Source organism: Primulina huaijiensis, chromosome 4, assembly GCF_012295235.1.
Source record: "Primulina huaijiensis isolate GDHJ02 chromosome 4, ASM1229523v2, whole genome shotgun sequence".
In the NCBI taxonomy this organism is placed as follows: Eukaryota; Viridiplantae; Streptophyta; class Magnoliopsida; order Lamiales; family Gesneriaceae; genus Primulina; species Primulina huaijiensis.
In genome coordinates this window covers 2035757-2048735 of record NC_133309.1, presented here as the reverse complement: position 1 = coordinate 2048735, position 12979 = coordinate 2035757, and the positions used below count along the sequence as shown (strand labels likewise).

The 12979-nt window shown below is 34.6% G+C and overlaps 2 protein-coding genes and 1 long non-coding RNA gene across 3 annotated transcripts; 2 read left to right on the top strand and 1 right to left on the bottom strand.

Moving 5' to 3' along the window:
* Window positions 1–2744: 2744 nt before the first annotated feature.
* Window positions 2745–4163, top strand: LOC140975947 (epi-neemfruitin B 7-O-acetyltransferse L7AT-like). The gene has a single exon (XM_073439869.1). The coding sequence runs from the start codon at window positions 2751–2753 to the stop codon at window positions 4083–4085; it is 1335 nt and encodes a 444-aa protein (XP_073295970.1). The 5' UTR covers window positions 2745–2750; the 3' UTR covers window positions 4086–4163.
* Window positions 4164–6795: 2632 nt separating this feature from the next.
* On the top strand, window positions 6796–12427 carry LOC140975174 (protein S-acyltransferase 8-like). Its single transcript, XM_073438743.1, has 5 exons — window positions 6796–7181; window positions 9789–9974; window positions 10826–11131; window positions 11268–11501; window positions 11672–12427. Exons 1-5 carry the CDS (start codon window positions 7143–7145, stop codon window positions 12137–12139), a joined length of 1233 nt encoding a protein of 410 aa, XP_073294844.1. The 5' UTR covers window positions 6796–7142; the 3' UTR covers window positions 12140–12427.
* On the bottom strand, window positions 7255–7969 carry LOC140975176 (uncharacterized). Its single transcript, XR_012174916.1, has 2 exons — window positions 7819–7969; window positions 7255–7785 (listed from the first exon to the last, which is right to left on the bottom strand). It is a non-coding gene; the product is annotated as an uncharacterized lncRNA (long non-coding RNA).
* Window positions 12428–12979: the final 552 nt, after the last annotated feature.

The window sequence follows — 12979 nt, the reverse complement described above, 5'->3', positions numbered from 1 at the left end:
GACAATCCAAATCTGAAATGGCAATGTATAGATGTATTCTATCAAGATACAATTCAAAACAAGCCTTGTACAAATCATTATTCAATCTCGGTACATTTTGACGGCATAACGGTGTAATCTTTCGATACCGATCAACTCAAATAACAAGAATCAATTCTCAACAATGAATAATCAAACGCCATATATACATCATACTGTCAAAATCTGCATATTCTCAATCACAATACATGCTGAAAATCGTAGTACTCGCATACGATATCATTTCTTCGATCTGGTTTCGAATATACGTTCACCATAATCATAAGGACACAACATAGAACTCAAATCTGATTTTCCCCAACATCTCAACTTCAAAATAAGCTAAAAGGTAACAATACTTACATCCTTTGAAAGCTTACAACAAGAGGAGCATGAATCTATGTTTAGATTAAAGTTTGGATGAATATATCTTGCACAAGCTCAATTATAAGATGAAAAGACCCTTGAACTTGACATGGGAATCCCTCTCGAGCTGTCTGCTGAAAATGGAGGGGAAATAAGAGACAACACATCAAATATACATGGCAAGGAACACATGTTTCATTCTTCATCAAACACGTCGTACCGCGGGTGCGCTCCCTCTGGACCGCAGGTGCGGTAAGCTCACGGCACCACATTCAGAAATTCAGAATAATCGACCGCGGGTGCGCTGCTTCTTGGACCGCGGGTGCGGTGACTTTACTGTACCCACAATATACCCTACTGCTCAACAACCGCAGGTGCGGTAGAAACGTGAGCGCGGGTGCGCTTAGTCCTCGGCAGCCCCATCCAATTTCCATCATACGCGACCGCGGGTGCGGTACCTTTTGTTGCCGCGGGTACGCTCAAACACCGCGGGTGCGCTCTGTCTGGCACCGCGGTTGCGGTGTCTTCTTTAACAAAAACCCTCAAATTGCAACGCCGCTTCTCCACGTCTGTTCTTCCATTGCCTTATTCATAATATATAACAAGTATCAAACTCAATTCTCGGGCACTACAATTTTTCCTTTCAAGTATGGACCGCGTCGATTCATTTCACATATCTATATTTGTAAGATCATCTTGTATGAGGTGTACTCATATTTTGATATATTTTTTCTAATTATTATTTTAATTTCATACATTAACAATATATAACTCGATGAGTTATACGTTGTTAACCACGGTTAACTACCCGAACAATGGTATAATACATGATTTATTGCATTTTATATATTTCCCAAGGGCACTTGATAGAGTTGATGTGACAACTACCAAACAAAAATACCAATAAATTAACTATTGCTCTTGATGTCATCTTGATTTCTCGGGATACTTTAATCGGATGATAGCTTATTAGAACGTCAGAAGATTTTTGTCCGTATCTCGACACTTTTAACGATGTTTTTTTTATGCTTAAAGTTAGCTTTTTAGATTAAAGGTGTTAAAATCAGACACGAGTCATCAACCCGACACGGTTCAACCCGAAAAAATCAGATTTGTGTTTGGGGTTTTCGGGTTTGGATCAGATCGGGTTGGACCCGATAACTGACCCGAAAAAAATGTCGGGTTTCGGTCAACTCGGGTTGNTAAAATATATTTTTTTGAATTTTATTTAATTTTCTTTAAAAAAATTTAAAAAATTCAAAATCGGGTTGATCAAGTTGATTCGGGTTCGGGTTGAACAATTTTTGAATGGTACTGCTAATCAACCCGATCCAACCCACCCGAATTGACATCTTTTGCTTCAGATTTGTTGAAACGTCAGCCGCCCACCCGGATTTGCGCACTCGAATTCGACATACCTTCTTCTTCGCAATTCGTGTAAGTTATTTATTTGGCTGCATTAATGTTAGAAATTAAACAAGAAGTACTCTCTAATATCATCAATCTAATGCATCAATGCAAATCGATATCATGGAAAATCTCTTATTTATAGAGAGAAAACAAATCGGAACCTCCCTACATATTCAATCAATAAATCATAAATTTAAAATTTTCGAGCTTCGATCAACTAATTCACATCCAAATTTTAGGCAAGATGATCTTTGTAATATAAAATTAAAATATTTTTATTATAATATCCCGTCGTTACATAAACAACAAAAAGCTCACAGAAAGGAGAAAAGGTTGGAAGATTCCAAGACAATGTACAAACAGTCAACGCTTGTCATAGAATGGTTCACAATGTTTACCCATTCAACTGCAATAATTTTAATATGTATATTATGACAAACTCTTTCTCAAATTAAAAAATAATATAAAAACAAATCGTCTCATAATTTAATTTTATGATATGTTTTTTCGATCTGATCAATGTCATGAATAATTATTATTTTATGTGAATAATGTTATTTTTCAAATATATGAATTGAGTCGATTCGTTTCACTTGTATATATCCACAAGACCATATGCAAGAGACTTCTCAAAATATAATTTGGTCTATTAAATTTTGGAAAAAAATATTTGACAAAAACTTATGCGAGACGGTCTCACGAGTAATATTTTGTGAGACAGATATTTTATTTTGGTCATTTATGAAAAAATATTACTTTTTATGTTAAGAGTATTACTTTTTATTGTAAATATCGGTAGGGTTGACCCGTTTCACAGATAAAGATTCGTGAGACCGTCTCGAGACCTACTCAAAATATTTTCCCACATTTCTGCTTAAACAAGAAACACAAGAATGCATATGTGTGTATATATATATATATGATCTAAGCTTTAACATATAAAAATACACACAGCAATGGAAGTAGAAATAATTTCAAGAGAAAAAGTGAAGCCCTCTTCTCCCACACCTCATCAACTCAAAATCTACAAATTTTCCCTCTTAGATCAGATCATTCCCCCGACTTTCTTCCCTGCAGTCCTTTATTTTCTTCCTGAATCAGATTCAGATTCAGATTCTTCCCAAAAAATCCATATCCTAAAGGAATCCCTCTCTTTAAACTTGACTCGCTTTTACCCGTTCGCCGGGATAATCAGCGATGATCTTTCTGTTTGTTGCAACGACGAAGGGATTCCTTTTTTTGTAGCCAAAGTTAGAGGGAATCTTCAAGATTTTCTAAGCCAGCCAGATTTGCTGGTGATCACTAAGTTTCTTCCTATTGAATTTAATTTCGATACGGCAAAGCCGGGGGATCATGTCTCTGGGATCCAAATGAACTGTTTTGAATGTGGTGGAATGGCTATAAGTATAGTAGTTGCACATAATGTGGCGGATGGGATGACTGTCTCTACTTTCTTTCGAGGTTGGGCTGCTGCTGCTCGTTCCACAGGTGAAGAAATATGCCCTAAATTTATCGGACGGGATCTTTTTCCATCGATAGATACGATGGAAATGGAATCAAAGCTGTTTTGTCACGATTTTTTCAAGTTTTTAAGGTTAGGGAAATATGTCACAAGGAGATATTTATTCGACGCCTCGGTTATAGCCAAGCTTAAGGCAAGATCAGCAAGTTCCGATACATCATCCCCTACGAGCATTGAGGTCGTATCCGCTTTCATTTGGAAATGTTACATGAAAGTGTTTGCTGATAAATCTGATCTCGAGAAGCCCTTTATACTCACGCATCCAGTAAACTTGAGAAGAAGGGCTGATCCGGCTCTACCGGACGAGAGTTTCGGCAACTTCTTATGGCTAACAGCAGCTCAATGCATCAGCCCAGCCGACACAAATTTGAAAGATTTGGTTAGTGAAGTGAGAAGGGCGATGAGGAAAATCGACAACGGGTTCATAAAAGTTCTTCAAAACAATGGATTTTATGAGAATCTTGAAGAGACAAGAAAAGGGCTTCCGGAGGGAGCTAATTGCTTGGCTTTTAGCAGTTGGTGTAAGTTTGGTTTGTATGGTGTTGATTTTGGTTGGGGGAAGCCTATTTGGATATCAAGTTTTGTCAGTGGGAATTCACCATCGATGATGGCTAATAGTGTTACATTAATGGATACAAGATTTGGTGATGGGGTTGAAGCATGGTTGATTCTCGATGAAAACTATGTGGTTGCATTCGAGGAAAATGAGGATATTCAGAATGATGTCCTTGTTAATCCTAGTCCTTTGCAATTTGGTAAGAAGATATGAGGTGAACTTTGAAGTTTTGGTTTCTTGAATTTGTTTTTGTTTTCCATAATTTGTTTGATCATGTTTCATATGTGCGTGTGTTAATGAGTCTATTATCTATCACACAAAAACTCACGGTCTCATATATCAATTTTGTGAGTATATTCTATTTGAGAGAAATATTACTTTTTATGTCAGAATTATTAATTTATATTGTAAATATGGATATGATTGACTCGTATTATGAATAAAGATTCGTGAGACTGCTAGTCTATCTATTATTATTATTATTATTATTATTATTATTATTATTATTATTATTATTATATAAAGATGTTGCCTTTTTATTCTACATTTTATGCAAACCTACATACATATATATAGAGATATAAAAATAAAAGATCAATTTTAGCTATGATATAAGAGTAAATATAAATTTTTATATTATATTTGTGGCTTTAATTGCGGTTAATGGGTGGGTTAACCCCACTGCACAATTATTATTATATTAGTATTTCACATTAAAATTATTAATCATTAGAATATGAATAAATATTTTTAATTATCTATAAAATACAATAAATATATTTAGATTTTATAAATACTGTTTGCATAATATTTGATTTGCGGGCGTGCCAGGTGCAAAGTTTCACCGATTTGTGTGAAAATGATAAAATCTAACTTCTAAATATTCAAGCGACGTGAATTCTAAATTCGACCGTCAGTTCTAGTATCCTAAAACAAATGCAATGCCAAAATAAAGAAAACTATTGGAAATTGATGTAAATAAACCCCTGACATGATTTTGAATTTACAAAACTGTAGGAATTCATCAAAAACTTGAAAAATATAATAACTGGTTGCTGAAATCTAAAGCGAGAAAACGTAGAGTGCTAGGAATATACTGGAACGATTAAAAACTAGTGCTTGAAGATTGAATTTTTGCAGAGAGTATTTTTGCAGATTTTTGCTGTAAAGTTGTCTGTCCTCTGTAGTGTTTGCCGATCTCTCCTTTTTCTTCCCAGCGCCTATACGGTTTCTCCCCACTCCCCCATGAGCCATGTTCCCCGCTCTTCACGCCACGATCTCAACCTCTCCTCCCTACACTTGATGGGCCTATATAATTTAATTGAGCTTCCATAATTAATTATTTTTAGCCCAAACAAATACTATTATAAAAAATTATTATATAAAATTGTTTATATCATTTGTGATAACACTCGAATAAGGATTACAATCTTCTGTCGTTACATTGACATATTTATCTTTGTTGAATGAAAATGTAACTAATAAAAATAACGGAAAATATTTTAAAAATAATTTATTAATTTGTTTATAAAATTTTTTAAGAATAAATAAATATTTTTCAAAAATCAAATTTTTTTGTTTATAAAATTTTTAAAGAATAAATAAATATTTTTCAAAAAATCAAATTTTTTCATAAATTAAAAGATTAAAATTTTTAATTATTTTTGAGTTTATGTTATGTTAAGAATTAATTTTATCAAAGTTGTAACTAATATACATAATAATAATAACAATAGCAATTTACAAAAAATCACGACGATACAATTTTAAAAAGTTGAAAAACATAATATTATAAAAAAATTATATTATATTTATTATGTTAGAGAGTAGTGAATTAATTATATAAAACTGAAATTAAATGTAATGATATAATTAATGTAGTCAAAAACTTGTGTGAGATGGTCCCACGAGTCGTATTTTGTGAGACAGATCTCTTGTTTGGGTCATCCATGAAAAAATATTACTTTTTATGCTAAGAGTATTACTTTTTATTGTGAATATAAGTAGGGTTGACACGTCTCACAAATAAAGATTACCGTCTCACAAGATGACTTAAATAAGAGATCCGTCTCAAAAATACGACCAGTGATTTTTGCCTATTTTCTATTCACGTAAGTTGATATGTTTTGAATTTTAGCCATTAATTTGTCAAAGTTTAGTTTTCATCTATTAATTTCAATTTTTTGTTTTTGTCATTTTTTTTTGTCAAAGTTTAGTTTTCATATATTAATTTCAATTTTTTGTTCTTGTCATTTTTTTTTTTTTACAGAAACTAATAAATTAATCGAATTTGATTTATTTGACATCGATGTTATCCTACGTAACAAATTTGGTTAGAATAAAAATATTTTACACACATTAAATTCATTTAAACCAAAATAAAGAGAAACATAAAACAAAACCATATACATTACTTCAAAATGAGTTGTTGTTTCTCTTTATTTTTTAGGTGAAATTTAATGTGTGTAATATAAACTTTAATTTTATCACATAAATCACGTAGAAGAGCATCAATATCAAATTAACAATATCAGATAAATTTAATATTTTCTAATATGGGATTCGATATTCGACCGTAACAAACTTCACACCTATTTAAAAAAACAAAAAAAAATCTAAATTAGATTATATTTGTTGAGTAGGTCTCTTGTGAGACGGTCTCACGAATCTTTATCTGTGAGACGAGTCAATCCAACTGATATTCAGCATAAAAAGTAATACGCTTAGCATAAAAAGTAATATTTTTTTCATAGATGACCCAAATAAGAGATTCTTCTCACAAAATACGACCCGTGAGATCGTCCCACATAAATTTTTTTCTATTTGTTTATGGTCCTCTCCCTCCTGCCCAAGTAGAAGTCAAATAGTTGCACTAAATAATTTGACCTGTCATTAGTTAAACTAAACTCTTAAGTACTCTTTTTTCCCAAACATTCCAAATCGAAAATATTTTAAAACCCTAATTTCTAAATCCCAAAAAATCCCACTCCCTCTCGTCATCGGATCACGGAAAGCGATGAAGATTATCTAATTCAAACTCCTTTCTTTTGAAATTTCAAGAATCGTCATTAAAGTCTGAACATTTTCAAATTTAGTAACTGAAATTATACACGCTACACACAACGTGTCACTCTCTGTGTGTGAGAGGGATTCTTGATTGGATGAACATTCCCTTTGAGTTTCGAATCTTTGACTCCTTTACAGCATAGGGGAATCAACGGCGAGGTTTAGTTCTGTCCTGGGTTTATTTTCTGGAAACGATTTCTCTTGATGGCGAAGCGTGTGCACGAAGTTTGGAAGGGGAATAATGTGAGATATATCTTTTGTGCATTTTTATTGAGCTTGCTTGTGCTCCAATCTTCTGGATGTATTTTTCTTGTTGGGTTTTTTTATATGCTTTTAGCTTGATACACTGTGGCTATGGTTTTTTTTTTTTTAACATTATTGGTGTTGGTGTTCAATAGCATCAGAAGCGACGTGTTTTGTGCATGCTAAGTTCACTTCTGTACTTATTTTTTTGTAAAATGGAAGTTGGATTTGAGAAGTTGTAGACTTGGCTGTGGACCGGAAAGAGATTTTCATATTGCTGCTTTTGGGATTTTTCCCCAATATGCCTAGAGTGTCAAGCTTTTATAGATTCAGTAAAGCTTGTGGATGTGGTAGTGGTCAAATATTTACGTATCCTAGTTCCTACTCTCTCTAGGAAATTGGGTTCTTTTTGCAGCTGATATTATAGTAATGAATGTGACAATGTGGTTTTGTGTTTTTGTGAACTATGTCCGACGTGACAACATGAGGAAGTAACATATTCATTTAGTATATCTATTCTCTTAACCATCATTCTCTTTGGCATGATGAATTTTGCTTTATAACGGTTTCGAAGTGATCTCGTGATGAATGATATTGGAATTTCCTCAGTTTTTAAACCCGGGAAAAGGCAAAGCACAACTTTTGACCCATCAGATATTAATGCATTTAATAAAATTAACAGCAAATTAAGTCTATCACACTCCAGAAATGCCATCAGATATTAATGCATGCGTTGAAATTAACAGCGAATTAAGCCCAATGTACTCCAGAAAATCACTTGAGCTACTGAATGAGCATGTGTTGAAATTAACAGTGAATTGATGACTGTTTGCGATTGTCATGGACCTGTTGTTCGTAGAAAGGTGAAAGGAATTGGTGTATTTAATGGATGTTGGATCAAAATCCTGCTATTGTAAAGATATGTTACCTTGGGGCAAATAATTTGCATTTTAGTGTAAATATATGTCTTCATATTAAACCCGTTATATGGCATATACGCATCATTTTACATGGTTTGTAGCTGATGTTTCTCCAAGTATACTAGTATATACAATTTTGGAGTGTTTTCCAAGAAAATAATCCAGAGATTTTGATATTCTAGTTAATTAATTTGAAGTTTAGATAAAATTGCCAAATGTCGCGTTTCATATTCGACTCAATCAAGGTTCTGGTTTTTGAATATGAGTGGGCTAGTCGTGCAAGAAAACCGAAATACATGTCGTTATTTTTGACAATCCTGGAAATGCCATAGAGTTAGATTACATTATTTTTAAAACTATTTCTTGTTGTATTGAAGAATGTAATCTTAGAAAAGTTTAGGCTTGCTTTTGAGATTGGATCCATGAGAACTGAAAGTTTGGACTACATAAGGCATCATTTTCTTTATGTATTATATCATAATGCCGAAATTAGATTCTCTCTCTGATTTTAGTGCTCATCACCACAGGTACATTCAAGTCTCTAGCGTACATTTGTTTTACTTTCATATTATCTACTTCTTTCGAGGATGGTAGTTGACAGGGATTGGCAGTTTTTTGTCGATTTTTTTGTCTTATTCATTTGGCGAATTTTCAAACCCGTGCGCGTTACTGCTTCAAATGTTCGGTTCCTAATCTTGTGACAAAGAAACTGAGGTGCCAATGTCTGCGAAATCTATTGAAAAATTCTGTTCACTCAATCATAGCCAACTTGAACTGCATGTCTGCAATTAAAATTATGGTTCTGAAAGGAAATTGGGGGACAAGGGGTTCATATTGAAAAATGTAGAAACCCTTGGATTTTATATCAGAGTGATTTTGAAAGTCGAATAAAATTGTTTTGATCCTTTTCTAAGATCCATGTGTTGAGCAGGGATGTATAAAAGAAATTAACATTCTTTTGATTCCAATTAATATCATCTGTCTTTTACTGCCATCAAATACTCCTAGTTAAGAAAATTTTGGATCTGTGACTAGTTGACTCTTGGAGTGCAAGAGAAATAAATAAATATCCCTTGGATACTTAAACCAACCTACGAAGTACTTGGTAGAACCCTTTAAATAATGGAGTGGAACTTCTCAAACAGTTCCATAGATCTGAAGTAGTTCGCAGTATACAACTTATTGAAGCTTATATATAAGTTTGCCAAAGGTTTATAATGATGAAATATAGTACTTGACTAGATAGGAAATAACTGAAGAGTATTAGGTGATTGTAGGACTCAAATGATGATGATATGAAGTAGGTGAGGTGGTTAGATTTTGATAGCTGTCACCCAATGCGATGGGACTGTGTCCGAAGGAGACTTATATGTTTGTATGCATGCCGGTGTCCTAGTGGGACGTGCACTGCTTGCAATCATGAGTAATATTTACTACAGGAAGTGTGTTGAATCTGCCATACACGAATGTGTGAGTAGGAACTGGTGAAGTTATTGTATGTTACACTAGTAGGTCCTGTAGAAGATCTTGAATTTAAATTCTGATAATTGTAAATCTTAAAATGGCCAAGAAGGTTTGATGGAGTAATAAATCATTGTAACTGTGGCTATTAATCTATTACTATACTATAACTATCTCCTGGTCAAGTATACGCAAATTGATGCAACATCTTTACCTTGTCTTGCAGATCTTTTTGCTTGGTGGGAGGTTGATTTTTGGCCCTGATGCGAGGTCACTGCTTGTCACGTTATTGTTGATAATCGCCCCTGTTGCTGTCTTTTGTGTTTTTGTTGCAAGGCATCTTCGCCATGAGTTTTCTCCATATGGCGCAGGATATGCAATCCTGATAGCTGCAATCGTGTTTACTATTTATGTTAGTTTCTTAACTGCTTTATTTAACACACTTCTTGAACTACTCTGGCATGCTTTAAACTTTTTTCAATGAATGCATTTTCCTACTTTCAGTCTGCGAGCTGTCATATTTGTTTTCCGCAATAACGAAATGTTGGTCCGTATTTACATCCACCGATTTGTACAAAGCACACCTGTTTGATATGATTTGCTCGACCACAAAGCACATTTATTCTTAATTAATTATACTATTGAAACCTCATTGTTGTCTTGGGGATGGTTAATTCGATCTCCCACGTACTGACAATTGGCTGCTTGAGGGGCGGTGAGGAATATGAAAATCTGCGGTTCTTGAACTAAGTTGGAATACTGTGTACCGATTTTGACATGGGTACTAGGAAGTAGCATTTGAATGCTTGTTATTTCTTCTTCTTCATGCAACAATAGTACCGTGTTTCCCTTGCATCAAAGCTTTGAAAGTATTTCATACGCAGCTTGTGATTTTGGTGCTTGGTTTGATGGTGGTTGATCACGAAGTGACACAGATATTGGGTTAAATTACCAATGCTTGTTTTTTTTTATATGGAATGTGTAATTCAGGGTAATATTCAACTTCAACATGCAGGTGCACCGATACTAGGTTGTTGAACCAAATTTTTTTCTTTAAACAAAGTTTTTGTACATGTCACGTGATTCTAATCAAATTTGCCAAATTTGCTTGCCAAGTCCCTCACCTTAGATTTTTGCTTTCCTGAGTATGCAAACCACTTTTCATGCATTGATTTTTTTTTTCCAGTCCTATTCTCTTGATTCTTGTTCCATACTAATGTAAATTTTCTTGGGGTATAATGATATTATGATTAATTTTGTTAGGTGTTGATGCTTCTTCTTCTTACATCAGCTCGCGATCCAGGTATTGTGCCACGTAATTTGCATCCACCAGAGGAAGAATTTCGTTATGACACTTCAACATCAGTGGAGATTGGTGGACGGCAGACACCGAGCCTCCAGCTTCCCCGAACTAAAGAAGTAATGGTTAATGGACACCCTGTTCGAGTTAAATATTGCGACACTTGCATGCTTTATCGTCCTCCTCGTTGCTCACATTGCTCCATTTGCAACAATTGTGTGGAGCGCTTCGATCATCATTGCCCTTGGGTGGGCCAGTGCATAGGCTTGGTATGGCATTTCATCATAAGACTGTTTACTTTATTTCTCACTGTTTTACTTTCATGTGGATTGTAGCTTTCATTGTCTGTTGAATGGTGCTTTGTTGTCTCACAGATTTTTATTTTACTATTCCTTTCTTGTGCAGCGGAACTACCGATATTTCTTTTGTTTTGTTTCTTCCTCTGCACTTCTTTGCATCTATGTGTTTGCAATGTCGGCTTTGTACATCAAGAAACTGATGGATGATCACCATGGGACTGTATGGAAGGCAATGAAAGAATCTCCAGCATCTGTGGCACTCATGGCTTATTGTTTTATTTCCCTGTGGTTCGTTGGAGGACTTACCGGCTTTCATCTGTATCTAATTGGTACAAATCAGGTCATCCATTAATTCTCGTTTGAATGGTTTCCTGTTTTGTTTTTAGGTTGCGTACTTAAGTTTCTTGTTCAGAATGAACTTCGTCTCGGTTTTGCTTTCAATTATTTATCTAACTGAAATAGTTCACTAATTTTTCTATACAAGTTACCGAATCTGTCATCCTTCTGCAGACAACGTACGAAAATTTCCGTTACAGAGCTGATAACAGAATCAACATATATGATCGCTGGTGCTTCAATAACTTTCTTGAAGTATTCTGTACGAAGGTCAAGCCATCAAAGAACAACTTCCGAGCATTTGCACTTGAAGAACCACCCCAAAGACCCCCTCCACCCACTAGTCGGGATGCTGAACATGGCAATACAGGGGAGAATAGACGTATGAAGGTGGAAGACGATTTAGACATTGGTGGGGATCTTTTGAAGATCTCACAGCGTCGTAACAATGAAGATATTGAAGGAGATATACGTAGCAGAGGGAGTGATGTACCACATCATACCTCTTTAGGCGTTGAATCTGTTTTTGGTTCTGATAGACGACTTCCTACCGTGCAATCAGAAACAAGACATTCTAGTTGGGGAAGGAGAAGCAGAAGCTGGGAAATTGGAGCAGATGGAGCTTATGCTACTCCAAAATAAGCTTAACAATGAACACAAAGAAGCAATTCAACAATAGTCGATGATCGAAAGGTAGCGTTTCCATATGCTTGATTCTGGTTTTGTTTTCTGAAATGGGAGGAAAGAAGCCAATTGTGTTGTATTTGATCTTAGGCAAAATGGATTAAATTCACTCCTTTTCAATATCTTCCCCTCACTCAATATTCTACCTACCTATTGATTTGTTTCGTGTAGTTATGATGTTTCTTGGATCTGTATTCTTTGTGTAACTAACCATTTCATACATATGAAGAGGTAATTATTTTCCAATTTATTTATAAATATTTTTTGTTTAGGTGTATGTCGTGATTCGTATCAGTTTGCAAGATACAATAATAGGAATCAGTTAAAAAAGGAAAAAAAAAAAAAACAATAATAGGTTCCTTGCCACTTGTGGCACACCTTTATTCGAGTCAGGTTCAAGTCAGATGTCGAATTTAGTACAGGTTGAGCCATTTGAGTCAAGACGTTTGTGGTATGATAAAAGGCGATCAGAAACACGACGGAGGATAGTATTCGGACAAGCTTGTCAACGCCGGTGCCAATAAATTTGAGCCAACGTTGGCCCTGCGGCGAGTCTCTTCTCGCATCACTGTGAAGGTGGGCGATGTAGAGTCCTTACAAGTATTCATGAGTATTATTCATCTTTTCGTGCAAAGTGTAATCTAACTAGCTATGTCACTACTACTAAATTTTTTACTTGATTTCACTCTTAAGTATTATTTCTATAATTTAATTTGCCTATGTTTGCAACTTATTTCTATCATAAAAATTTCTATGAGATCGTCTTACAGATCAATTTTGTGACGGATCTCTAATGTG

Coding starts and splice junctions, on each gene's coding strand:
- LOC140975947 (XM_073439869.1), top strand. CDS start 2,751: ATGGAAGTAGAAATAATTTCAAGAGAAAAAGTGAAGCCCTCTTCTCCC.
- LOC140975174 (XM_073438743.1), top strand. CDS start 7,143: ATGGCGAAGCGTGTGCACGAAGTTTGGAAGGGGAATAAT. Junction 7,182..9,788: donor AAGTTTGGAAGGGGAATAAT/GTGAGATATATC, acceptor CTTGTCTTGCAG/ATCTTTTTGCTTGGTGGGAG. Junction 11,132..11,267: donor TGGGCCAGTGCATAGGCTTG/GTATGGCATTTC, acceptor TTTCTTGTGCAG/CGGAACTACCGATATTTCTT.